The sequence below is a fragment of the Periplaneta americana genome, chromosome 7 (assembly GCF_040183065.1).
Source record: "Periplaneta americana isolate PAMFEO1 chromosome 7, P.americana_PAMFEO1_priV1, whole genome shotgun sequence".
Lineage (NCBI taxonomy): Eukaryota > Metazoa > Arthropoda > Insecta > Blattodea > Blattidae > Periplaneta > Periplaneta americana.
Window position 1 is genome coordinate 173,853,777 of NC_091123.1, and position 27,884 is coordinate 173,881,660.

Here is a 27,884-nt window from a genome sequence, read left to right on the forward strand (position 1 = left end):
ATTACAAAAACCTTGCACTAGACCCACAACCTTGCATTTTCCACAAAGGGATTTCAGCAGCAAGAAAAGCTTTACATAAGTCGAATGCAAATTGAGATTTTCGACTCGATGTTGCAATAAAATTACTGTTGGAAGCAAAGAAATCTTCTTCCCATTAGCCTTGGAAAGTGCATTTTTGTGTTTGGTTGTACTGATATGTTGCGATATGAAATATTTAGCTAGCTCCAACAACGTCGCAATGAAAACTAAAAGAAAAATAACGTTAGACCCGCACTCATTGTTGCCTTGTCAAATAAACACAAGCGATAATTAAAATGCTTACTGTTATACATTTTTGCAGGGCAGCGCTCATTGTTGCAAAGAGAATATGAACTGGCTGAAAGACAATAATACATATTTGGTGAAGTCACTTTCATTGTAGCTGTTATAGAAATAACTTAAAATATACCTGGAGGCAATTTTTAATAATAAATGAATAAATAATAGATAAATAATCAAATAAAGGTAAAAAAAAGCATTTATTTTGTAAATTAGGCATTTATATTAAAAAAGGCAGAAAAGGGCAACATAAAACTGTGATGTTTCAATCTCAAAGGTATAATTCGTACAGATTTATTTTCAAAATGAAGATAGATTTAACACATTTAAAAAAGCATTCTGCCAAAGTTCCTGTCTCTGGATTCATTGAATGTAATTAAATGTAAGGAAGTGTTTGGGGAAAGCTACTTTTTGTCCACTCTGTATAATACATATTATTTATGTGAAAGTGTAATAACTTGCTGGTTTAATCAGTGTCAGTGATAAATTATTTTGAGTGATAATAAAGTACGTATGAATTACATTTTGTCATACAATAAGCATACTGTTAAATGTGTGCTGGACTTTAGCTTGTACTATCTCCTTAAGTTCTTCAATCGAAGTCAGATGTTAAACTTTCTAAATTTCATCATTCTTTTCTGTTTCTTACTATTGCCTTCCAGTTCTTTTTTTGTAATACATTGACATTAGTCCTTACTGCATTGCTCCATTGAGATCTTGACCTTTGTGCAGTCTCCTCCTGTGAAAATGTATCTGTATTATTCTTTTGGAAATCTATTAGTTTTCTGTATGAATAACATGACCAAACCTTTATAATTGTTCAAATCTAATAGCATCTGATATTTTAGGTATGTTAACGTATGAGTAAGGAAAATTTCTTTGTCCATAGGTCTGCGGACGCATGTTCAGCCGTAAGGACAATCTGCGGGAGCATCTGCGTGCACATGCTGGACAAGTAAAACGTAAAAAGAAATATAATTGTCAACATTGTAACAAGGAATTCCACGGAACAACTTTGCTGCAAATTCACATGCGTACACATACAGGTATTTTTGTGTTTTATGTGAACTTTTCTTTTTTTCTCTCTGCATTTCTTTCTCATTATACAAAATGTAAAGACAAAATATTGTGATGCTCCAAGCAGTAGATTTTGATATCTCCATGGAAACACAAATTTTTCAGCATCATTGAGAAAGTGACTCTTGGCAAATTTCTGTATGCAACAATTTCTACTAAACCGATGGTTCATATGACAAATAAAATAGTATAAATATTTTTATCATAAATTACATTTGTTATGTAATTTTATTTGAAGTGAAACATTACTTTGTACAGGACAGTATATGAATTATTTTTCGAAGTTTATATATCCTAAAAGACTATTAAAATAAAGTAAAATGGAACATTATTTTTCTATGAAATCTTCCTTAAACAAGAAATTTTGTGCTTAAAGATACTTGTACATATTACAGAAAAAGAGCAAAATCATGTGAAATATTTGTATACTGTTAAGAAATTTTTTCATGCCACAATTAATTTAAAAGACAGGTAAAACAGTGAAACAGTTCGGGCTAACTTTTTCTTAAAGAATCAGTTGTCCCTAATTTTGAAAGGTCTATTTTCTATGTGTGAGCTATTATCCACAAAATAAATTAGTTTCACAAAATCCTTCTCTTTTTTTATTTCACAGTATTGCTGGTTATTTTACAAGAAAGAAATGTGCTTAAAATTTTATTTAGTGTTTGAATCACTTTTAAAAATCTGTTTTTCTTAAATATTGGAAATACTTATGATCAGGGAAAGGATTTATATGTAAATACATATTTACTTATAAAGCTAATATAATTTATATTTTGCATTATCTTTATGTTTCACAATGTGTAGGGTTGAAAAATCCTACTTTTATTTTCCATATTTTTCCATATTTTAGAGTTTAGTACATATTTTCGTTAATTTCCATATATTTTCCATATTTCATATAAAACAGTCCATATTATATTAGGTTTAACAATAAAACAAAACAAAATTCCATTAACTTTTAAAAATACATTTCAACAATAGAGATTTAAACACATGTTCAGTAATCCCTTTAACATCAGAGTTATTTGAAAATTAGCAGTCCTATCAACAATGGGAAAGTAAGTTACAAAACTGTATTAATTTAATTTAAAATTTTTAACAGACTTCAGTTGTGCAGCTCAACAGTTAAATGCCAGTCAGAGTACACATAGGTTCAGTTTTGTAAATCATACTATAAAGACGGTAAATATGCCAAAAGTACGTCATTCAGTCAATTTAAAATCAAAACTAACAAGTTACATTTCAGAATTTAAAGAAGATGGTTTATCAACTGACAATAAAATATTATTTTGTAATTTGTGTCAGTGTGCAGTATCATCTACACAAAAGTTCCTGGTGCAACAACACATTACAACTAGTAAACATCAGGCCAACAAACAACTAAATTCCAAGCAGAGACAATTGTTTTTAACACAACCAACAACATCGAATGTAAGATCTGAGTTTAACATCGACCTGTGCCGTTCTCTCATCTCTGCTGATATTCCTCTCTACAAACTAAAGAATAAGGTCTTCAGGGAATTCCTTGAAAAATATACTCGACATACAATCCCGGATGAGTCAACACTTAGGAAGACGTATGCTCCATCCATCTACGATGAGACAATACAGAAGATAAGAGATGAAATTAAAGATAGTTCAATTTGGGTTTCCATTGATGAGACTCCCGACAAAGAAGGTAGACTTGTTGGTAATGTAGTTATCGGTTTGTTAAGTGAACAATATTCTGAACGAATTCTTTTACATTGTGATGTTCTAGAAAAGTGCAATAACAAAACTATAGTTAAACTGTTCAACGAAGCTATGGGTATCCTGTGGCCAAAGGGTATTATGTACGATAATGTGTTATTCTTTATTAGCGATGCTGCCCCTTATATGGTCAAAGCTGGACAAGCATTATCTGTTGTATATCCTAAATTGACTCATTTTACTTGTGTGGCGCATGCATTTCATCGTGTGGCAGAAGTGGTCAGAGACAATTTCCCTAAAGTAGATTTGTTGATTTCATCAGTGAAAAAAGTATTTCTCAAAGCTCCCAGTAGAGTTAACGTGTTGAAAGAAATGTACCCTGAAATTCCATTGCCACCAAAGCCAATTTTAACTAGATGGGGTACATGGCTAGAAGCAGTTGAATATTATGCCGAACATATAGACTCTATTAACAATGTTCTCCTTGCATTGGACTCTGAAGATGCAGTCTCAATTGATACTGCGAAAACAGTTACCTGTGACATAAGTGTGAAGAATGACTTAGCTCACATTCAGCATACATTTTCATGCATCATAAAAACGCTCAAAAGTCTCCAAAATAGGCACCTTTCACTATCTGAAAGTTTTGAAATTATAAATAGTACTGTGGAACAACTGAATCGTGGTAGAGGTAAAGTTGCAGATGCAGTAAGAGCTAAGGTGGACACTGTACTTTCAAAAAACCCTGGATATGAAGAACTACAAAAGGTTGTTGCTGTGATGAGTGGTGAATCAACAGTGAAGATTAACTTGGACTTATCCCCAGCAGACATTGTGAAATTGAATTATGTACCAGTTACTTCTTGTGACGTCGAACGCTCTTTTAGTCAGTATAAATCTATCCTCAGAGACAATAGAAGAAGATTCACTTTTCAGCACTTGAAAGAAATGTTTGTAACCTATTGTTATGGTAACAGACAATAAAAATTGTGTTTTGTTGAAACTACATTGGAAGATAAGGTACGTCCATTATATTTTTTGTTTAGTTTGATTAAAATGTACCAATATTTAACGTACATAGTCATTTTTTTATAATTTTAAGTCCATATTTAATTCCATATTTTGGTAAAAATCCATATTTAATTCCATATTTTGGTAAAAATAACTACATATATATTTACATATTTCATATATTTTTAGTCCATATAAATCCGTTCCCTGCTTATGATATATGGGTAGCTATTTTATATGAATTTGTACAAAATTGACATGTTCGCCATTTATGAGTGAAGTCAGATTTTTTAAATTGTGTTTTGCATGCCATAAAAAGAGAAAATTTGTCCTATTTCTTGGTTTTATACTAAATGATTTCAGTGTATTGATATCTTTTGGATGATAGTTCAAGGAAATAAACTGTAAACAAGAATATCTTTTGCAGCATAAGATATATAAGGAATTTATCGAAAAATTCTGCTAATCACAAAGCATATCAAAAAATAAAAGGAACAGAAAATATACAGATTTGATGTATACAGTTCACAGCTAGTTGAAAAAAATTAGTTAAATTTTCAAACAAGCCAAAATGATACATTGATAAAATTTCGAGTTACACAGAAGTTAAGTGTCATACACATTGTTTTTAAGATTAGCAATGAATCTTATTACACAGAAGAGCACTTACTTAATAAAGATGTTATGCAGTTATGAATTGTTGTGGAATATTTAAAAATATATAGTGAGAAAGGATGTTTCGACTTTATGGCATCAAGTTTCTTAGGAGTTTGCACACGATTTTCCAAATTTCAAACATGGACTGCTGTGGAATATATATCACATCACACACCACACCACAGCACACATCACATCACATCATGGTGGTTTTTTTTTACATTGTTTAGCCTAGCAAGTTATTACTTTATTTATGGCATCATAACTGTGAGATTAAGGATTTTCAGAAAAAATTGTATAGACCGTTTTAGTCTTAATTTTACTACTACCACAGTCTACTATATACAGTCAAGAAGCTCAATATGTACTAAAAATGCAAACATGGGTAGTTGCCCGCCACTAGGATCGCTACTATCACCTCATCATCGCAGATCTCTCTCCTAGCAGACGACAAAATATGTTACACTTTCGTTGTAGTGTTCTTTTGGAAAAATTAACACCTTCCTTCCATTATTGAAATATTAAATGCATAAAGTTAATTTATTATTTTAATGAAGTATATTAAATTCCACCATAAACTCGAAGATACCTGCAAGAAATAAGTTAATATAATTTTTGTTTGTGCAAAACGAACTGAAATTTACTATAATGGCTTCACTTATTCAAGATTATAGCGATAATTAACTATGAAACCAGTAAATATTAATTTGCATTTTCCTTTACAACAATAATAATAATGGAAATATGAATTAATGGAGTAACTTATGTGTACCGGTACTTGTAGTGTAGGTTTACGTAGTTAACAAAGTGGGATGAGGTTAAGCAATAATAATCACACCAGAATTGGAAATAAAACGTGATCAATAAATTTTATTGTAACAGACTTTTTCTACGTCTCTAGTAAAGCAACAAATAAAAATAACAACAAAATTAACAGCTATAATTAAAAACATATCCTTTGAAAATAAAAATTAGGCCTAAGCAATAATAATCCCACCAGAATTGAAAATAAAACGTGATCAATAAATTTCATTAAAACAAACAATTTTTCTACGTCTTTAGTAAAATAACACATAAAAATAATAACAAAATTAGTAGCTACAATTAAAAATATATCCTCTGAAAAAAAAGAAGTAGATCTAACCTTTATTTCTCTGGAAATTTAGCAGCCTAAGTGACAGAACTTTAACTGGTATCTAATGTCCTTTCGATTAGACTGAAACATTTCATTGTGAAATTTAAGGATATAATGTATTCTAACAGTCACAAAGAACTTCAAAATTAAGAGTTTTGTTCTTCTCAGCATTCTTGTGGAAACCCAGGAACCTTTCTGAATCTTTCGGAAATCGGACAAAGGATAACTCTGGCCTCTTTCTCTTACTGTTGCTACAATTTATAGCACTACAAACGTCTCCTCCTTGTCCCATATTATTATTCCAATTATTATATTTTAGCCATTAACATTTTCATTACAACCAATAACGAACATTTCACAAGCATCAATGTGAAATACGCAACGAGCGAGCACTTGATAGAAATACGACACAGTCCAAAGTCGACCATGGACAGTCTGTTGTTTCTAGTTGCTAACCGCTTGGAGCGCTTTATCACGAGATTTGCAGAAAAACACCTCAAGCTTCGCGACTGTATATAGTAGACTGTGCTACTACATTACACCCACATTTACTTCTGAAACACCCTGTATATATTATGATGATGTAATTGTTTGCAGGAGAGAAACCGTATCAATGTGATTTCTGCAGTAAGGGCTTCCCATCCAGTGGTGCTATGAAGAAACATCGACGTATGCACACTGGTGAGCGTCCTTATGAATGTAAAGAGGTGAGACATTTTTTTAAATGCTTATGCTACTTTAAATCTCGGTCAAAATAGTATGTTTTGTTTGAATACGAAGTAATCGACTTATTAATCTGATCTGATGTTTTTGCTCTCAAAGGATGATGTAATGAGGTATGTTATAGATATCATAATTCAGAAAATTACTTAGTGAGATATCTTTGCCTTTGTAAGAGTAGGTATTCTTATGCGTGTCATGTTGTCAGAGTGATTTGTGTTTTCATTTGATTTCAGTGTCTTGCAAAATTTGCAGCTAAGGAGACTCTGAATCGCCATGTTAGGACACATACTGGGGTGAAACCCCACAGCTGTCAGTTTTGTGGCAAGAGCTTTATTCAGGCCTCCCAACTGCGTGCTCATATCTTTCACCACACAGGTCAGTTTATAGAACTTCTCTATTTCTCTGTTAAGGGGAGGCAGAGGTGAAATTTTCGAACAAAACTGAAGAAAAAATGAAAATTTGTTTTTTTCTATTTTAATTATCTTTATTTTCATATTCCGATGTTTTTGATTTTGTGCCCTTTAAAAGTATGAAATTAAAACCAAGATAACTGTATTACTATATTATTCCCATAATAAACTAATACTTATCATTATTTATATACCTTCTCTGAACATATAAATAAAAAGAAATATTGAAAATTTCTTACAATATGGTACATGGAGCATTGTATATCAAACGATATAAAGTTTTATAAATTTATTAATACTTACAGAACTATTGTACTTAGAAAGTTGAAACTTGGTATGTCCCCAACATGCTTAGTATCCATTATCAATTTCAAACAAATCGGATAAATTTTGTGGATTTTGAAATATTCACCTCTGCCTCCCCTTAAAGTCAAATATTGTAAAAGATGGAATTTAAAATGCAGTATTGAATCTTAGTTGGCATATAATAGGCACTGGTTTCCCAATTCCAGTAATACGAGGAACTAGGAATAGATTTAAAAAATAATTCTTAAAACTTTCTGGAACCACAATGGGCAGTCAGAAAATACCGTATTTACTCGTATAATAAACGCACTTCTTTTTCGATTTTTATAACAAAAGACTAGGGTGTGCCCTTTATGCGAGGAAAAAATTTTAGTGAAAAAAAAAAAAACACGTATTAAAGGTGCGCCAGCTCGAATGCTGAAATAATCGATAGAATATGTAACGATATATGGGCCACAACAAATTTATATATATTGATTGTATCGCACTTAAGACGATCAATAGTTAGTAGCAGTTGTATAAACAGATGATAACTTGTAACAATGAGTACAGCGACAATAAGACAAGACACTTTATTGTTATTATTAACACTAGCCTTACCTCAGTCACTGTCAGGTTCAGCATCACTGCAGATGTCCTAAGAATAATAATAATAATAATAATAATAATAATAATAATAATAATAATAATAATATTTATTTATTCTGGCGAAGTTAAGGCCATTATTAATTGGAAAGTACCTATATTTTGCACGCGTAAAAGAAGAACCAAACACGATTACAGTGGTACCATGCATTGTTGTTTAAAAACTTGAATTTAAACTTACGCCATGCATCCAATCTTACGACATTCGATATTATTAAAACGATCTTTGTTTAAAATGAGATGCATCTATTATGCGGGGAATTAATTTTTTTAATTTTAACGCTAAAAATTGGGGTGCATCCATTATGTGGTGAAATACGGTAATTTCTCCTCTGTTTTGTCTGGTTTAATACTTGAAGTGTGTGTAATAGTAATATGCGTTACAAGAGCGGTATGTTGAAGTTTTCATGTTCGAGGAAAAGTTTGAAAAAGCGAAACGTAGTTGAGGTTTTTTAATTTCCGAGAATTGAAAGAAAACATATCGCTCGTGTATCGTACATTATTTTGTGCGAAGATCGTTTATTACATACCTGAAAGAGGAATTTCTAATTAGTTGCAATGAAATCTCCATCTTGGTTTCTGTTCAATGACGGCAAATTTGCAAAACAAAAATATCTATTTCTGTGTTTACTATACTCCAGCAGGCCGTGATATACATCTGTCTTTTTTTTCCCCCAGTCTATGATGAGTCTGGAATCTTGTTGATTTTTTCACGGCTTCACGAATGCAGTAACTTTAGTGGAGTTGTAGAGTTTACTTAATTTTTGCAAATATTTAAAAACAATAATTAACAGTGCAATTTAGGTGAAATTGCAGTGGTAAGTTTCCAATTTATAATTATTACTATATTGAACGTCTCTAAAAATAATATGTTAAAAGCCTAAAGCAGTAAAATCAATATGTCACTTAAGCGGTAAGAAGAGGGAAATTGTTGTGTGTGTTAGGTTGGGAATACTGAATGTGGAATTTTAGACTTTCTGCGGATTGGTTTTGTGTGGAAACCAAGCAAATACGCATGATCTCGCACAAAAGAACTTATTGGCATAATTTTTTCAATCTTTCCGCACATTTCCTTACACTTGTTGCTTTTTCAGTCAATAGATGACGTGCTTTTTTAGCCAGCAGGTGGCAGCATGGTAATACGAAACAAAGAGGCTGAGATTGACATTGTTATAATAGGGAACTGTCTTTGGAATCCTAACTGCTGAAGGCTAGGCTCTGATTTGCATTCATGGACTATTAAAAAATATTTATGGGAATGTTAATGCAGCTATGAGCACTGTTTGATGCTGGGCGAGATGCTGTGGTGAAGCTGAAAAAGAACAAACTCTTTTGTATGATGCACAGAGGGCTGCCCATTCACCCCCTGCAGTGACACTACAGAAAACCTGCCAAATGGATAACATAATTTGTGCTGATTGCCAAATAACTATGAGTTGTGCTTCATTTTGTCAATCAGCAAGGGTAGTGTGATGAATGACCATTAAGGTACAGTCACACTTTTGCAGCGCTGCAGTACAAAAAACTGCGCAACTCTTGTACTGCGACATGTAAACAATGGTGCAACCCGAAAAGTAGTGGCTGCCGAACCTGCTGCCCGCTACTTTTCCATGCTGCGCGCAGCTTAGAAGTAGCGACGTGTGAACAGGGTTCTCAGGGTTGCAGCCGCAGCATTTTTGATATCGGCTTTGTTGAAACTTTTGCTGCAGTTGCGACCATTGTTGCCACCCATAAGTGCCAGTGATACTTTTATTGTTTGGATGTATTTTAATGTTAGATGTGATGAAAATAAATTATTTGTAACAGTTATTAAGTGCACAACACAGTCTGAGCATATTTGCTGACGATTTAATTCATTTTTTTTTTTAATTTTCTGTAGCGTAGTTTCAAACAGGAAGGTTGCCAACATTGATTACGTGAATATGTTGTTGGTTATCATTTAAGTATATATACATTTTTAAAAGCTTTATAGTAAAAATAATGTCAATTCCTGAATACTAGTTAGGACAGAAAAGGAAATAATAGATAAGTAAGCTTTCGCATGAGTTTATTAATAATGCGAACATAACCACAAAATGTATATTGAGAAGTCAACACGGAGATGGAAACCTGCAGCATGACTGCGGCTGCAAAAGTAGCGCCTTGTGTGTGAATAGACTCGCAACCTCCAATTGCAACTTTTGCTGCACTCGGGTTGCGCAGCACGAAAAGTAGCGTGCAGCGCGCTACTTTTGGCTTACGTGTGAACACGACACGCAACTTTTGCAGCTGCAGTACAAAAGTTGCACAGCAAAAGTAGCGACGTGTGACCGTACCTTTATTGAAAACCTTACCTATTCAGAGATTGTGCGTGTGTTACCTACTTGCTTACAGAAGACTACAAAGGAAAGCAATCGCCACTGAACTTTTGCACTGTGACAAGGTTGCAGAGGAAAAATATCTTGTCAGATATTGTTACCAGTGACGAGACATGAGTCCATAACTAACGTACTCAAGTCCATGGACTGGCACTACACAACATAGCTGAGAAAGAAACAGTTAGAAAGCAAGCAATTGGATAGTAAGCTCATGGCCTCTGGTTTTTTTGAGACACAAAGGGCGAGATTTTTGTGAACTTCTTGGAGCAGGGAGCCACAATAAACTCTGATCACTACCCCAAAACAAGGCAAAAGCACCGAGATTGAATTCGTCCTTGGAAAATCCCGAAAGATGTGCTCATTTTGCATAGTAATGCCAGGCTGCACACCATCGCACATAACCACCAAGAGAATTGCAAAATTAAATGGACAGTTGCCACACTCAGCATAGAGTTCCAATCGAGCAATATCAGGTTTTTATCATTTTTGGCCTGTTAAAAGAAGACCTTTGGGGACATTTTTATAAAGATAAAGAAGCTCTGAAAACTGTCATGCTGACAGTGACTCATAAAGGACAGCAAATTTATTTTACCACATCAGCATACACACCCTTATTTAAAGGTGGAAAAAACTTCAGGAAAGGGCAGTGACTACATTGAGAATAACCATGTCTTAAGAGAGTTATGGCTCCATCCTTTTATAGCACTTCAATGTTCATATCGTATCTAAAAAAAAAAAGAGGGAAAAGTTAGGCCTATTTGACCATTTCCTTTTAGAAGAAAGAAATAGCCTATTTAAATGACAAAAACCGAAATGGTGAATAAATAAAAAAGGAGTTCACCTCTGTTTGCAGTTAACTCCGTGGATACTCTCATTGAAATTTTTACCAATTTATTGCTAAACTGGAGAATTTGCTATGGTAGCTTTGAACCGTGCTGTTAGGGTTATGACCAAATCGAATTAAATACACTATGTCGACAACATAAGGATATGACATTGTTGTTTTTCTCTCTACCTCTTTCATTGTGAACATTACTGAGAGATAGCACCACTGTTAGTGACACGATGTATTTGCGTAAATATTGCGAGTAGATTACGTGGATTAGATGAGGTGCTCAGGACGGAAACAGTTTTGCTGTGTCGAATGCGCGGATCTCTCGTACAGTGGCAGCGTTATTTTCTTATGTACATTCCAGATCAAATCAAGAAGATCCCTTCTTGCTCCAGTTACACATCTTGCATATACGAAGGTTAGGTTTGGTTAGTTTAGGTTTTTATTAACCAAGTCCGTGAATGCGCTGACAGCCACGATGATCCTGTCGGTCATGGCACTTATGATAGTTTTTATTTCGTAATATTAATAAACAATAATGAGCGGTGAATAATTTCATAGCCGCTAAAAGTTTTCTTTGTAAAAGACAAGGTATTTTCTCTAGACCACAAATAAAACGGCAACGCGTTCATAATTACGTGAACATTAACCGGGAATTTGCATTCTTTCATTTGAATTATATTCCCTGAAAAACACCTTTTTCCTCCTTTATTTCGTTGTGATAACCTACGTTAAGATATTACTACATCCTCATTTTCTTTTGATACATTTAATACACCGTCATTGTACTGCATAAATCTTGCACTTGACTAATGGAGTGAATTATTTAAGAATATAGTCGCGAATTTTACTACCACCATTTCGATTGTCTTTTGTTTGACACAGCTCGGTACAACCCGGTGACTAGTGAGCAGCGAGCAATGTCGACTACTGGCGGTCTACCCAGCGAATAGGGATTATAAAGAATGGACACTGAGCGAATTTTCCTGTGTTTTGTTTCTCTGTGCGCCAGCGTTTAGTTCCACTTTCAAGCGCTAGAGTTTAGTGTAATCGAGCATACACTAAGATAATAATTGAAAATAGATTTGAGACACAGGATCCAAACATCGCCTACCTCATTGCATAATCCAGTAACGCTTTGCTTCAAATAAATTCAAGTTAACAGCTTTTCCTTATTTCTCAGTGACGAACTAGTTGTAATAATAATTTTTTATATTTCAGATATAATAAATTATATTATAAAATAATGTAATACATTATAAAATTATGTATCAAATTCGTTTAATATTTGTATATAATATAATATAGGTATATGGTTTCACTTCTCGTAAGAGTTTTGTTTTTCCATTTTCAGCACTATCAAATCATTACACATTTTAATTGTTGTTGGGATCAACGGCTCAACTCTCATTATAAAGGAACTCTAGAGTCTAGACATTACAGTTAATGACGGATTTATTATTTTATGGATCCAATTTATTTTATTTGAGTACATAATGTACCTAGATGTATTAACTATATGTGTTATATTTCCGCTGTGTCGACTGCTAGCTGGTGTAATGTCAGCGCCAACTCTAGGGAGAAAGCAGAATCTCACGCTCTAGCTGACTTGATGGTCATTGAAATCAGTCCGGCTACATCAAAGGTACCGACGCGAAGTGTCCATTCTTTATAATCCCTATTCACTGGTTTACCGTGCGTATTATCTAGTTGTTCCCAATTTATTATGAAAGTACTTAGTATAAAGTGCATTTTATTCTTTAAATCCCTTTACACCACTGGTGGATTATGTACTTAATTTCGCATAATTATGATGATCAGTATTGAAGTATTTATCAGACATTACACAGCTTTTTCTCAGTGTCGAAATTTAATATGGGCGAGAAATAGCTAACAAACGTTGCTTGGAGCACTGTATCAGACATGTGAGTTTCTCAGCTTTACTTCCCTTAGAAGTAAAGATTGTGTAATCATTGTTCCCTTAGGAAGCTAAATTAAGGATTTTATCACCCGTTCCCTTGGTGAAAAATGGCTAAGCAACGGTGAGTCCTTTAAATGCCCCAAATGTCAATGTCATTTAAGTGTTCTGCTATGAATATCTAGAATTGAACAGAGCTCCAAGCAGCAGAATTGGCGTTATGCAGGAACCACTCTAGACCTGTATTTCAAGCGCTATTTGCCAGCTTGTATAATCATGTAATCATGTAAGCAGGGGCGGACGCAGGATTTTTTTTCGGGGAGGGATTTGAGGAGATAGTAAAAATGGAGTAATGAGAACTAAGTTTATATACTCACAATTTGTTTCCGAGTCACAAACATTTACAAGTTGGCCTGAGTAGCGTAGTCGGTATAGCCTTCTGTGCTCGAAGTTGCAGGTTCTACCCCAACCCAGATCGATGGCATTTAAGTGTGTTTAAATGCGACAGGCCTCATATCAGTCGATTTACTGGCATGTAAAAGAAGTTCTGAGGGAAAAAATACCGGCACACCGGCAACGCTGATATAACCTCGGCAATTGCGAGCATTGTTGAATAAACCATAATTTTGTAATTTTAACACTTACAATGACTGCAATACAAAAACAATGACAGGATGACATTTACAGAAGAAGGCGACGAGGCTTCTTAGACATTTCATCCAGTACTTCATGAGCTTTTACTTTTACATTTTTATGTATATACATCAAGGCCAGTCCATTTAATGTGTCTGCTCCCATCGTGCTCCTCAAGTAAGTCTTCAAATACTGCAGTGTTGAGAACGACCGTTCTGGCGTTGCTGTAGTTACAGGCAACATGCAGAAAAGTTTCAGCGCCTTGTGAGTGCAGGAAAAAATAATTTCATTGCACCTGTTCAAAGATGATATAAAATCGGTAGGTATTAGGTGAAGATTTTTCTGATCAAGAAAATTTCTTCTCCACATCTTCAATTCATTGAAGAAAGACTCTGGTGATGCATCAACATCATTGGGCCACTGATCACTATAGCCTCAACAGCAGTTTCTAAATCTTCATCTAATGCTCGCACTGTGTTTTTAAGCAGCAAAGTTTGTATGGACTTTAGGACTCCCTTATGATTTAAAAACCTGTCCTTGAGCTGACTAATGAAATAGTCCAAGAAGGGAAGGAAAATTAAAAGCCTAAAATACTCTTCATGACTCTCTGTCTTGAAGTAAGAACGCTGTGTTTGTTTTCCTGCAGTTCTTGGAATTTAACACTTTAGCAAAGAGAATTTACGTGGAAAACTCTCTAATTCCTATGTACATTCACGAATTAAAATTAATATTATTTTTGTTTTTTGTTTTGTATTTTTCTCAAAATTTCGGGAGGGGATATATCCCCTTAATCCACCCCCCTTGCATCCACCCCTGCATGTAAGCCACGATGAGAATGCACTGTTGCTTTCTTAGTGTTTGTTCAGTGTGACGTATTAACTGAGCTTTTTGATATAGCCTTTCAATGTTTCAGGGGAAAATGGCTACACATGTGAACATTGTGGTAAAGCATTCAACCGTCGATCACGACTCATTATGCATGTGAAGTACGTTCATGAAGGGGCCAAACCTTACGAGTGTGAGCAATGTACGAAGACATTTGTACGCAAGGAGGACTTGGCACGTCATGCAGTTCTGCATACTGGAGTTAAAGCTCATAAGTGTCCAATTTGTGAGAAATGTTTTGCCATGAAGTCATCTCTCAAGATCCATCTCCTCACACATACCAAGGTAAACTAAAGGAATATATTGTACAACAAACGAGTCTTCGTTGTTTGTCTAGTAGTGTTTTCTTACTTGTTTTGTCTTTTACCCTCCTTTTGCCATGTTTGCCCCTAATTCTGTCAAAATGTAACTAAGAGTCCTATTATTAGTGCTGTACAATAACACTATCATATGTAGAAAGCATGTCAAACCGTAAAGTGAGCTCAGTTTTGCAATCAGGAGGGCAGCAGATAGTTTTAAATGTGTATGAGAATCTGTTTGCAGTAATGCCATATAAGCTACACTAAGAAGTAAACTATAGTATTCAGTAATTAAATACATTAAGCTTAGTAATTACACACAAATAGTAAAATTAATAAGATAGAAAGAAGCTAAAATTATGAGTAGACAAATCGTATTTTATATTTAACTAGCTAAAAGCACCCGGCATTGCACGGGTTTTCTTTTCTGCTTCTGTTTTTAATTAAACCGCTTATTAAATTTTCGGAAATCTCGCAAACCTAACTATAGACAACCAAAAAGAATTGCCTTTACTAAGCTAAGATTAACCTTTACTTAACGTCACTTACATGAATTGATGAACTCCTTAGCGAAATGCCTGCCAGCGTTAACTCAATTTAAAACAGTCCTAAATCGGGCACCGAAAAGACAACATGTCTTCATGTGCCTGACGTTCAAGGTTTTTTTTTATTTATATATTTATTTGTTTTTATTTATTTATTCTGGTGTAGTTAAGGCCATTAGGCCTTCTCTTCCGCACCGCCAGAAATAAAAATAAAATAATAGAAAAATCAAACTACTATGAACAAAGTAAAACCGAACGAAAATATGATTCCTTTTCCTCTTTCTGATCAGTTTCAGCATCGAATCAATATGTACTTATATAATTTAATTTATATTGGAAGATTTTTTACCCCTTGACCGCTGTACACCCACTTATATCATACCCAATTTTTTTTTTTTAAATATGACTTGGAAAATTATATCTCACAAATTCAGAACATATATTAATTCTTATTTTATACACAGAATACAGATACAATATAAACTTGCAATAAGTCGTTTTTTAACATAAAGACTAATATTCTGAGAGACGTATAGGCTTAACGGTATTTTAGATGATAGTTTCCTGATTGTTTAACCCTCATTCTCACAACTAGGGTCCATCGGTATAATTTCTGCATAGTTCAAATTTCATGACTTTGTTAATTTTTGTGTTGTTTTTATTTAGGGAGAAGAATAATACTCGTACAGTAATTTAGTAATATTCGTAATATTCTAGAACACTATTACTTCTTTACATGTCTTAACAGAGCATGAAGGGTATATTGGACCATAGTATATTTTACTGGTTTATCTCACTTCTTATCAAGGTTTCACTCCTTCCAGCCATTCGGGGACAATCTCAAGAAAATCAGTGGAATGTTGGGAAATAATTCGGAAGCCTGAACAACAATATTTTTAAATAATGTTATAAATTATAATACATATAAAGAAGTGTATGTATGCACCCGAGCACGAGCTTCTGCTCTTTCGGGCTGCAATGCCTAATGTAGCTCAAGTGCAAAGTATTAAATAAATAAATAAAATAAAAATAAATAAATATGTGGAGAGTAAGAGGGGAGAGAGAGAGAGCATTTGAAAGTGAGAAATAGACGAGTTTAACTCGTTATGTGTGCTAGAAATGAGAAAATATCATATTCATGTAATTAATGTGCATGGGATTTACAAGGAAAGTAAAAAGGAAAAATCATAGACTAAACATGTATTTTTATCTTATGAAGAAAAAAGTCCTTGAGATATTTCAAACAAAAAGGTTTAATACAGTTTTGCTCGTTTTTTGCTTCCTTTCGAGAAAAAAATTGTTTTATATGAAACATTTCATAGCGTACTTTGGAAAGCTATTGAATTAATTCCCAGTAGACTCAGTCAGTTTAAGAGAACAGTTTCAACTTTTGGCACTATGAAATACGAACTTTTTTAGTAGCTCAGTTGGTAGAGCAGCTGACTATGGACTGGAAGGTCTGGAGTTCGATCCCAGGTGGTGACAGGATTTTTTTCTCGTTGCCAAACTTTCAGAACGGCCCCGAGGTTCACTCAGCCTCCTATAAAATTGAGTACCGGGTCTTTCCCAGGGGTAAAAAGCGGTCAGAACGTGGTGTCGACCACACCACCTCATTCTAGTGCCGAGGTCATGGAAAGCATGGGGCTCTACCTCCATGTCCCCCCCAAGTGCCTTCATGGCATGTTACAGGGATACTTTCACCTTTCACACCTATATTTATTTAAATATCCGACAAAATCTCGTATCCTGAACTAGCCTGGTCCCTTTGGTGCCGGTTAAGAGGGATTCTACTGTACTTAAAATTGAATAATGGTGACTTTGTGCATGGCGTATTAATTTGGCGTAGTTATCAGCTGACGCATTGATTAATATTATATATTCTGCCATTGCGCTGGCCAAAGATATGTTTCTGCTGACTTTCAATATAATAATGTTGTTTCTTACCAAGCGTCATCATGCTCATCATGCATGCTTTACCGGAAGTGACAGTGTTGATGAAACAATGGTGAATGCTAAATGTCATTGTGGATGTAGACTATTATAGTCCGGTTGTTCTTATTTCCGGCAGCCAATCACGTTGTAGGTCGGCTACATTTAAACGTGTGCTTCTTGTGATTCGCTGATGAAGATAAAGAAGGCTCGATAAATACTTAATATAATCGCCCGCCATTTTGACTCTTTCGTTGGCGTTTGCAGAAAGCACACGAGGACGTTATTTGCCGCTCTATTATTTGCTGAATTACAGTGTGTTTGATTTAATATCATAGTAGCTACGACATGATAATGTTTAACAGTGTGGCAAATTGATCCCTCGTCCGGTAGCTCGGCAACGAAAGAACAAAAATGGCGAACGATATTACCTAAAAGAGGCGGAGTCACGCCGGAAATAACAGTGTCGCGACTATAGTAATAATATCCTTGATTGGATGAAAAAATGGATGCTGATTTGTTTGAATGTTGAATGTCATTGTGATGTGAACAATAATAATTAGTAATATTCTTAATTAGGACTAAAATGGTAATTATGGAGTTAGACTACTACCTGAATTTTTAAATAAGGACTCGTGATTATAGGATAGTTTTATAAGGTGAAAACAGTGTTTTGCTTTTTATTTGTCGGAAATGACGGGAACATGTTTTTTTTTTGTGTTTTTTATTACTGTTATTAATTTATTACGATTTATATGATTGAATTCAGCGAGCTTTGTGGTAATTGGTGGCTCGGCTTGAGTGAGGGTTGTTGTGATTGGCTGCTGGGTGGGAATTTCGATTGGTCGATCGATTGCAGTATTGAAGGATCTGTCTTTTGTCTCGACTTAGATCGAAGAGTTTATTAGATTGAGGGAAGAAGAATTGTATGAGTTCTTAATCATGGTGTGTTATCTGATAGTTGTGCGTGTGCCATTTGTGGAGATATTTTGAAAGCAGATTGGAAGAGGAAGTGTTTTAGGTGTCAAAGAAGGGTTGGTGATTTGAATGGGGGGTTGTGATTGGTTGCTGGGTGGTGGAGTTCAATTGATTGATTGATTGCAGTATTCGAGGCTCTGTCCTTTGTTTTTTTGATTTGGATCTTGGATGGCAGTGAATGGACGTCTGATGCAGTGGCAACGTGGTTGTACATCTTGCATATACGAAGGTTAGGTTTGGTTAGTTTAGGATTTTTTTTAACCAAGTCCTACCAAGAATAATCATGGTTTGTTATCTGATTGTGCGTGTGGGAATAGTGTGGATATTTTGATAGCAGATTGAGAGATCCTATATTCACCACTTCACGTCTAATTGGTAAGTTGCAGAGCTTATTATATTCGCTGGTAATTATGGATTTTGGACTGTTTTTTTCAAACTTCAATTTTTGCCTTATTTTACCGTCGTAAAAACGATAGAAATACTTTCAATTGTCGAAAATGACCTATAATAACGTGTTTTTAGGTTAGGTTAGTTTAGGTTGTAGTTCATTTCCGACAAATGAAAATATTTCTATCGTTTTTACGACGGTAAAATACGGCGAAAATGGAAGTTTGAAAAAAATTGTCCAAAAGTAGTCAATCTCCATACTTACCACTAAGATTTACTGGTAGAATTATATATAGGCCTATGAACCACTTTTTTTGGGTGTTATCTGAAATATGTTTGTACGCACCATCTATAAAAATAGTAAGGTGAGAAATGTAGGCTACGAATTTTTCATAAGTTGGTATGACGGTTGCATTTCCTTTATCTGGCAACCCTGGTTGGAACCCCAGATGTGTTAACGTTAGACCAGGCCTACATTGTCAGATTGACGAATGTGGCAGGTGAAACATACACATTACGAACACGACGAGTCTGTGTAGTAGTGAGTCACAATAATAAAAAATGGGGCATATAATAACGAAAATGGGGCTTGCTGAGGTTTGTAATAATAGTTTTTTTAGTGTAGACGGTAAGAAATTTTTGAACAGATTTAGTAGCGGTAGTCCTATATGGATTAGTGCAAATAGTTTTTGCAAGTCTGCGTAATTTGTGTATTCCAAGTAATAGTTGTCTAGTTTATACCTAGATTTTTAACTGCTTAATTAGTATAGCCAATTTGAAAGCCGTCAAGTATTACAGAGGGTACTGTGTTCATATATAGCCTACAGTGCTCAGATTGATGGCGTCTTTTCAGGTTTAAGATTAGATCCATAATTTCGCGTCCATGTTTGTAATGAGTCAAGGTGGAAGATGATCGTTATTTTTTTGGAACAGTGTCGTCTAATGTTTTGTATGCAAGTATATTTGCATATCGTCCGCAAAGAAATGGTAATTTTATTCCAGTGCTTCATACGTTCACATATGTAATTTTAGAAGTCGTACTTCAACACGTTTTGCCTCTCGAACATTTGGTTGGTTCTGCAATAAATATGTCGGAATTAGTGTTTTATGGGTGTTACATTAAGTGGAGAGCCTGTTAAGTTAGCAATGTAAGTTAATTGTTACGGGTTAGAAAATTGTCATTTTTTAATAATTTTACTACCCTAAAGCCCATGCGGAAATAAAACATGTTTCATACTGAAATAAAAAACTACCGAACGTAATTATTTACTTTCGCGATACCGTTCGTATCCACCATTTTTCTACTTCTTGCTGTGTGATTTCCATTCAGCTATGCATTAGACTATCCCTCACTCTTCGGAAGTTACATTAGATTTTATTCGCCCTGAAAGCTTTCAACCACACTTTCTCAGCTTCCTTTTTGTTGTTGTATAATATACTTGTCTCTTGTTTAGGAAATAAATGAACAAGCAATGCATGATAAAATAAATAATGGTGTGTTATGTGGACGTTGTGAACGGTCAGTGAAAGTAAATAGAAATATTTTTGTTTATAATTGCGGCAAATATTATACATAGGCTGCGTTCAGCCAGGACAGTGCTAATTCAGCTATTCATTTTTAATCCTCATCTTACGATGTTTGGATGACGTATATACGTCCGTTGTTGTGACATATTAATGAATTAAATACTATTATAGTCGCAGGTTCGATTCCCGCTCGAGGTTATGAAATTTTTCTTTCATACCATGACATGATTGTGACTATAATAGTATTTAATTCATTAATTTATTCATTTTTGCTGAGTTACAGCAGCTGTGAGATCCTGAACGACCATTGCAAAATGTCCGCTGTGTTTACAAAGAAACACGCTGCTATTGTTCCGTCTACTCTGAAATATATGGCTGCGTTCAGCCAGGACAGCGCTGAAATAGCGACATCACTGAACTCCTTGCTGGCCAACAGTGCTGAAATAGCGGCCGCCATTTTTCGTAGCAAAATTTTTTTTCGCTGCAAGCCTGCTGCTAGCCAGCGAAAGTGGAGGGGGTAGCAACAACCAATGGTATCATATATTCCGGAGTAGGCGAAACAATAGCAGCGTGTTTCTTTGTAAACACAGCGGACATTTTGCAATGGTCGTTTAGGACCTCACAGCTGCTGTAACTCAGCAAAAATGTATAACTGAATTAGCGCTGTCCCAGCTGAACACAGCCTATGATGCCATTGGTTGTTGCCTACCCCCTCCACTTTCGCTGGCTAGCAGCAGGCTTGCAGCGAAAAAAATTTTGCTACGAAAAATGACGCCCGCTATTTCAGCGCTGTTGGCCAGCAATGCGTTCAGTGCTGTCGCTATTTCAGCGCTGCCCCAGCTGAACGCAGCCATTGTCAAAACGCAAGTGAGAAAGTGTGGTTGAGAGGTTTCAGGGTGAACATAACTTGAACTGACCTAACCTAACCTTACTTCCGGAGAGTGAGTGGTAGTCTAATGAATAGCTGAATGAAAATCACACAGGAAGAAGTAGAGAAATAGTGAGTACAAGGGTATCGCTAAGGTAAATAATTACGAAACTATTATCTAATATTTAAGTAACAGTAAGAAAAATTGTGTGTAGGCCTATGTTGTGCGGATTTCCTTAATACTCGAAGGTAAGGAATGCTATGTGAACTCTCGCCTCTTGGGGAAAGGAAAGGAGCAGGCTTTGCCCTCTCCTGAGTGATGTCATGTGCGAATTGCTCTACTGGACTATAGTCTCCAATTCAAAAACTTTACTGTTGACTTAAGCTATTTTTATTCTGGTAACACTGCATATTGAACATATGCATTTTAATGATAATTTTATTAATTGGCATTGTAGTTTTTAGTATAAAGGTATGTAATTGTAAGAGATATGTAGAATCTGTCCACATTCTTATCAGGCATACAGATTGTGACACATAGTATCTGCAGCGAATAGGGATTATAAAGAATGGACACTTCACGTCGGTACCTTTGGCGTAGCCGGACTGATTTCAATGACCTTCAAGCCAGCTAGAGCATGAGATTCTGCTTTTTCCCTAGAGTTGGCGCTCACAGCTAGCAGCGGAAATATAACACATATAATTAATACATCTAGGTACATTATGTACTCAAATAAAATAAATTGGATCCATAAGATAATAAATACGTCATTAACTGTTGTGTCTAGACTCTAGAGTTCCTTTATAATGAGAGTTGAGACGTTGACCCCAACAACAACTGAAATATGTAATGATTTGATAGCGCTGAAAATGGAAAAACAAAACTCTTACGAGAAGTAAAACCATATACCTATATTATATTATATGCAAATATTAAACGAATTTGATACTTAATTTTATAATGTATTATATTATTTTATAATATAATGTATTATATCTGAAATATAAAAAAAATATTATTACAACTAGTTCGTCACTGAGAAATAAGGAAAAGCTGTTAATTTGAATTTATTTGAAGCAAAGTGTTACTGGATTATGCAATAAGGTAGGCGATGTTTGAATCCTGTGTCTCAACTCTATTCTCAATTATTATCTTAGCCTATGCTCGATTACACTAACCTCTAGCACTTGAAAGTGGAACTAAACGCTGGTGCACAGAGGAACAAAACATAGGCAAATTCGCTCAGTGTCCATTCTTTATAATCTCTATTCGCTGGTATCTATGCTAAATGTTCCTGATAGTAATGATACTCAATATGTCGCATATAGAAATAATAATGAATTTACATTCCACTAAATTAATGTCATTACTGCTGGCTTGGAGAATTCAGCCAGGTACTGTTTCACTTTTGCCCATATTTTACAGGAACCACCACGCTCTTGTGACGAGTGTGGGCGTGCATTCATACGGCAAGATTGCTTACTGCGTCACATGCGTACCAAACACCGCGACATGCTTGAGGAAATTCTTGCTGAAGCTGAAAAGAAGAAATTGCAACAGCAGTTGCTGGCCGCAGCAGGAGGGGGAGACGTTGGGCCAGTGCCCCCCAGCAGAGACCCCGTACCCACCGCAGCAACTGCTTCTGTTGAGCCAAGCACTGGTACACTTGGAGAGAGTGCACTGGCCGACTCCGTTCGCGAACTGCTCACTCTTCTGGTGGACGAAGCCACTCTGAAAGCTTTTGGATGGCCAAGTGCGCCAGTAGACCGACTGTTGGAGGCTGTCATCAGGCGCTGTGGTCACCAGCCTGTGGGGGCAGGTGATGACCTGCCCTACACCGATCGCCTTAGAGAAAATGCCAAACTCCTGTTCACAGTTGTGATCGATGACTCAGCTGTGAAAACTCTACTGAACAACCAGACAGTTGACGAAGTTATCTTGCATGTCCTTCGTCTTGCCAAATCTTAACTTTTTTTTTCATAAGATGACAATATGTATTGCGAGTAGATACTCTCAAGTGCCTTATCTTGTAAGAGTAGCTGGGATCCAAAATAAAGATCAGTTTACAATGTGAAAAATTATGCACACTAAACCCCAGGCTCATACCAATGCTCCAAATAAAACAGTTACCATGATAAACATGTTGACAGCAGGATTTCATGCTAATCCTCTTGAAGCAATGATGATTTTGTACTTGCAGTGCTAATGGAATCTTCATCTGAGAGTTTTATTAGCAATTAAGTTGAGAAGAAAAATTTGTAAAGTTTTGTAGTGATGGTGTTCTGTATTGTATCCAGTAGGGGCAACAATATTAATTATACAAAAATTCCTCTTACCTCAAAGCATTTATATAACTTTCCTTATGCAGTGAAGCTGTGGCTTACAAATAAATATTGAGATTTTTTTTTAATTAGTTGTTTACTCGTAAGTAGCTAATTTCTTAATTAAAATGCAGAAAAACTTACTCTTGAAAGAAACCAAAATCATTGGTATTAAAGCATTCACTTTTTAAACTTATAGCTGAATAGATTATGCACATTTTTATTCAATGAATTTCATGGTGTTACCGTGCGTTTTTTTTTTAAGCAAGACGTAAAGCGCTGCAGCAAGACCGTTCTTTTATTACATTTGCTTCACCGTCGCTGCAGCAGCGCTGTAGCAAGCGTGCAGCAAATCAAAACTTCGCTTTACGAGTTTGCTGTACGATCCATCATGGCGGAATGCATGTTTTGGTCTTTTGCAATGTTTATTATTGTTAAAATCATCTAGTAATAATAATTCCATGTCATTATCATGGAAGTCGAAACTATTTAACATGTTCGGTTCTTTTAAGGTTAAAATTTATTACTGCAGTAATAGAAGCCAATATTAATTGTCTCCACCATTTTGCAGTCAGTTGACTTACGTTTTTTTTCGACTCTCATTTTGCTGCAGCAAAGGCATGAAGCGCTTTAAAAAAAATGCACGGTTATATGTGTTTTTAAAGCTGGACATTAGAAACTACAATGTTGGTATTTTTTTTTTTTTCTTTCTCTTTCTCCAAACATTTCTGTGCAAATACAATAGTTATTTTGTTGCTCAGTCTAGGACCCTGGTAACAAGTTTTCCTGTGGCATGCCACATTCCCAATTCTTACTTCCTTTAGAAAAATAAATTTTCACTTGAGGCAGTTAAGTAGTGTTTCGGTTTTCGAAGTAAAAATAGATTTTTTTTCCTTTTATACACGCTTACAAGTTAATTTAACTACTTTGTGTATTCATATGCCACTTTAATAACAAAGATGGTACCCAGTGAACATAAAGTAATTACTTTTGTGTATAACTATAAATTGTTAACTATGTGTTGGCACAAACTGGAAATGGAAGTTACGGAAGTTAATAAAGTACACAAAATACGACTTTTGAGTATTGAAATGCGTATTTAATGCAAATTTCCTTAAATGTTGCTAAATAATATAATAATGTGCTTGAAAAACACATATTTATCTTACACTTTATTAGAAACATGTAGGCTAGTTTCAGTAACATGCACATGAGATACTCTTATATTACAGTATAATGTTTTCCTTGAGTAAAGATTGTTAGAATGAAAGTTTATAAATAGGAAACTTTTTATTTATTCGATGTGGGAAAAGTATCATGCAAAATACGAATTTCACAATTCTTATCATTTCATTCATAGACGTACAGATAAATTTAACAAGATACTTTTAACACTACAATCATTGTAAAAATTGCATGCATTTGTGTATTCTCATCGGACATTACACAATAAAAAAAGATAAAAACATGGATCAGCATAAGTATATCCTTAGAAATGCTGAAACAAAATGTTTTCGGTAATAGTTATTTATGGTAATAGTTTCTGAACAACTTAAGGCCAAACATTTTCGTATAGGTTATTATTAATATGCTATTGAAAAATATTTCAATAATGTGCACACTGCATATTGACAGCTTTCTTGTTATTATAATTTTTAATTTCCAGAAGGTGCTGTAATTAGTAATAGATAGGGAGTGGATTTTTATGTGCTAAAATTTATTAAATATATTTATTTTTTGTGCTAAAAATATTTGCTATAATAAAATATAATATTTTGTTTAAATATGGCAACAATAGCCTACTTAGCTTCAAAAAAATTGATACTAGGTATTCACCAATCACACTTGAGTATCATTTGCAAGTTGTTCGAGAATTGCAGTGAACAACAAAGGTCATCTCCAAATTCTTCATCGCAAATATATACCAGTTATCTCTGAACAACGACTTATACTGTGAAAATGATCCTTCCACATCACAGGATGTCAGATGTGCATATTTAAAGAGAGAAATGTTACAGAAACATGCACTATAAATTTCACCTACAAGTGCACCCTCCAATATTTGAAAAACTTTACACCTTTTTTATATCCGAACACATTCTGAAATTTGTTGCCGAAAGCTGTTTGTAAGTGATCTATCTATTGCTAAAGACGCAATCTTAAACTCTTTGATTTTCGGCATTTTAAGAAGCTAATTAACACACACATTACGGTAAATATTTCTAGCTACTGACAATGCAGGAGAAATGCTTTCCATAGTGACGCCACTATACTGTCAAAGGTTAGTACAGTCAGTTAAGGTTTACTAATAGGAAAGGTCCGCTCTTCTGTCATGCTGACTCAATAATGGGGAATCACCACAAGATGTTACTGAGTTGTTCTCTGAGGTATGGGGATGAGCGACAGGTTTGAGCTTTGTTTATGCCTGAGCACTCATCAGTTGTGTATTTCGAATGAAGTCAGCTTCAGCTATAATAAGCATTCCTAGAAATTATATATCGCAAAACCTCTCGTTCTTTTTTATATTAATTTATTCTCTAATAACAATGATAATATGCTGTCCAGTTCTTAGAACTTGTGGCATTACTGTTATGGAAGTACAGCCAAAGATATTGGACAAACAGCAAAAATGGACCATGCATACACAACACAGTATGTAGAAGTTCTTTTAAAAAGATAATGTAGCCCTACACCTAATTGATATAATTGATTTAGTTTTAAAATATTTTATGGTCGACCATGCCAAAATGTAGTAATTATACACCTGGTAGCAGACCTTTAATGCATGTCATTAAAGTACACCTACTCATTAAAGGTCAGGTCTTTCAGCCAATGACGACTCAGGTTACAACTGTTCAGCCAATGACAGGTCAGCTTTCTACCGTTATAAAACCGCAAGTATCGATTATTCTTGGATATGCAATCGAAAGAGAATTAGCGAAAAGTCACGGAGGCTGGAAATCCAATACTGTCGCAGAAGGTTATGTTCTGTTACTATAATAATTAGCGTTAATTGTAAATAATATTCAAATAAATTCAATTTGTCATCTCGTTTTTCAATGTCTAATTTAATTTCAATTTTATCTCTGTAGGTTCTTATGGCCTAGCAAGGTCAATGTGAACATCTGTTCCTTGGAAAAAATCAATACTTTCGCGTCTGCGCACATCTCACAACATACGGTACGGGACATTGGCCAAGGTCAGATACAAAGAAAATTAATAATATCAAGTTAGAAATATGGTCGAGCATAAAAAGTCGTATGAAACTCGCCTATAATGGTAATTAAGAAGCTCGTATGAAAATTATGAAACTCGCACTCATTTCATAAATATCCATACTCGCTTCTTAATTACCTTCATTATAGGCTCATTGCATAATGTACTATAAAACTCCTCCTTCTGTGGCGCGTCGGCCCGTTTTCGGGTCATGGCCTCCGCAGTTGCACTCCACCAAACTTGTCGATCCTGTGCTGCGACTCTCCAATTCCGGATTTTGAGGATTTGTAGTGCATCCTGACATACACCATCTTGCCATCTGTTACGTGGTCTTCCCACCAGCCTTCCTCCTCCGAAATCTCCTGAAAATACCTTCTTTGGGACTCGATGTTCTTCCATCCTAATTAGATGACCTACCCATTTGAGTCTCTTAATCCGAATAACATGCGACAAGGGTAGCTCTCCATACAAGGAATATAGTTCGTTATTATATCTAATTCTCCATTCCCCTTGCACGCATACAGGTCCGTAGATTCTCCTCAGGATTTTCCTCTCGAAAGAATCGATCTTTTACACGGCTTTCTTTGAGAGGGTCCACGTTTCTCTTCCATACATCACTATACTCCGAATGAGTGTTTTATATAGCATTACCTTTAATTTCTGGTTTATATCCCTGTTTCTGAAGATGGGAAGTACTGAGAAATATGCTTTATTGGCAGTCTGTATTCTTGCTTGTATTTCTACCATTTCCTCATTTTTGTTGGTTAGATGTATGCCAAGATGTTTAAATTCCTTCACTATCTTTACTTTTGATCCTTCCGGTACGAGGTGTTCTGTATATTTCCTTCTCCGAGCCTGTACCATTACCTTCGTCTTTTGTTCATTGATTTTAAGGCCAATCTCCTTACCTTCTCTACTCAGATCTTCAAATATTTCTTTAACTCTCCGTGTTGTTCTTCCCATCAAATTAATATCATCTGCATATCCAACTCCTTCTAAAACGTTAATGCAAGTAAAAAAGAAAACTCCAAGATTTATGTGTTTATAATAGATTTCCTGAAAATACATATTTACATAACTTTTAGTGAAAATATATGTTTTTATGTGAAATAAAATTAGGTTTTTATGCTTGAAACTTCACATTCGGAATGATTTTTGTGTTTATAATTTCCATAAAAATATGCATTTACATAATTTTTTGTGAAAATCTGTGA

The 27,884-nt window shown here is 34.9% G+C and overlaps 1 protein-coding gene across 2 annotated transcripts in view; it reads left to right on the forward strand.

The window, feature by feature from the left end:
* The window catches only part of su(Hw) (suppressor of Hairy wing), a 45,882-nt gene extending 21,352 nt beyond the window's left edge, over positions 1-24,530 (forward strand). For both annotated transcript variants that reach the window (XM_069831897.1, XM_069831898.1), the window contains exons 8-12: positions 1,208-1,364; positions 6,488-6,597; positions 6,847-6,988; positions 14,628-14,884; positions 22,559-24,530. In XM_069831897.1, coding sequence (XP_069687998.1) covers positions 1,208-1,364; positions 6,488-6,597; positions 6,847-6,988; positions 14,628-14,884; positions 22,559-23,101 — 1,209 coding nt within the window. In that variant the 3' untranslated portion in view covers positions 23,102-24,530. The remainder of the gene's footprint in view (positions 1-1,207; positions 1,365-6,487; positions 6,598-6,846; positions 6,989-14,627; positions 14,885-22,558) is intronic.
* The last annotated feature ends 3,354 nt before the right edge of the window (positions 24,531-27,884 follow it).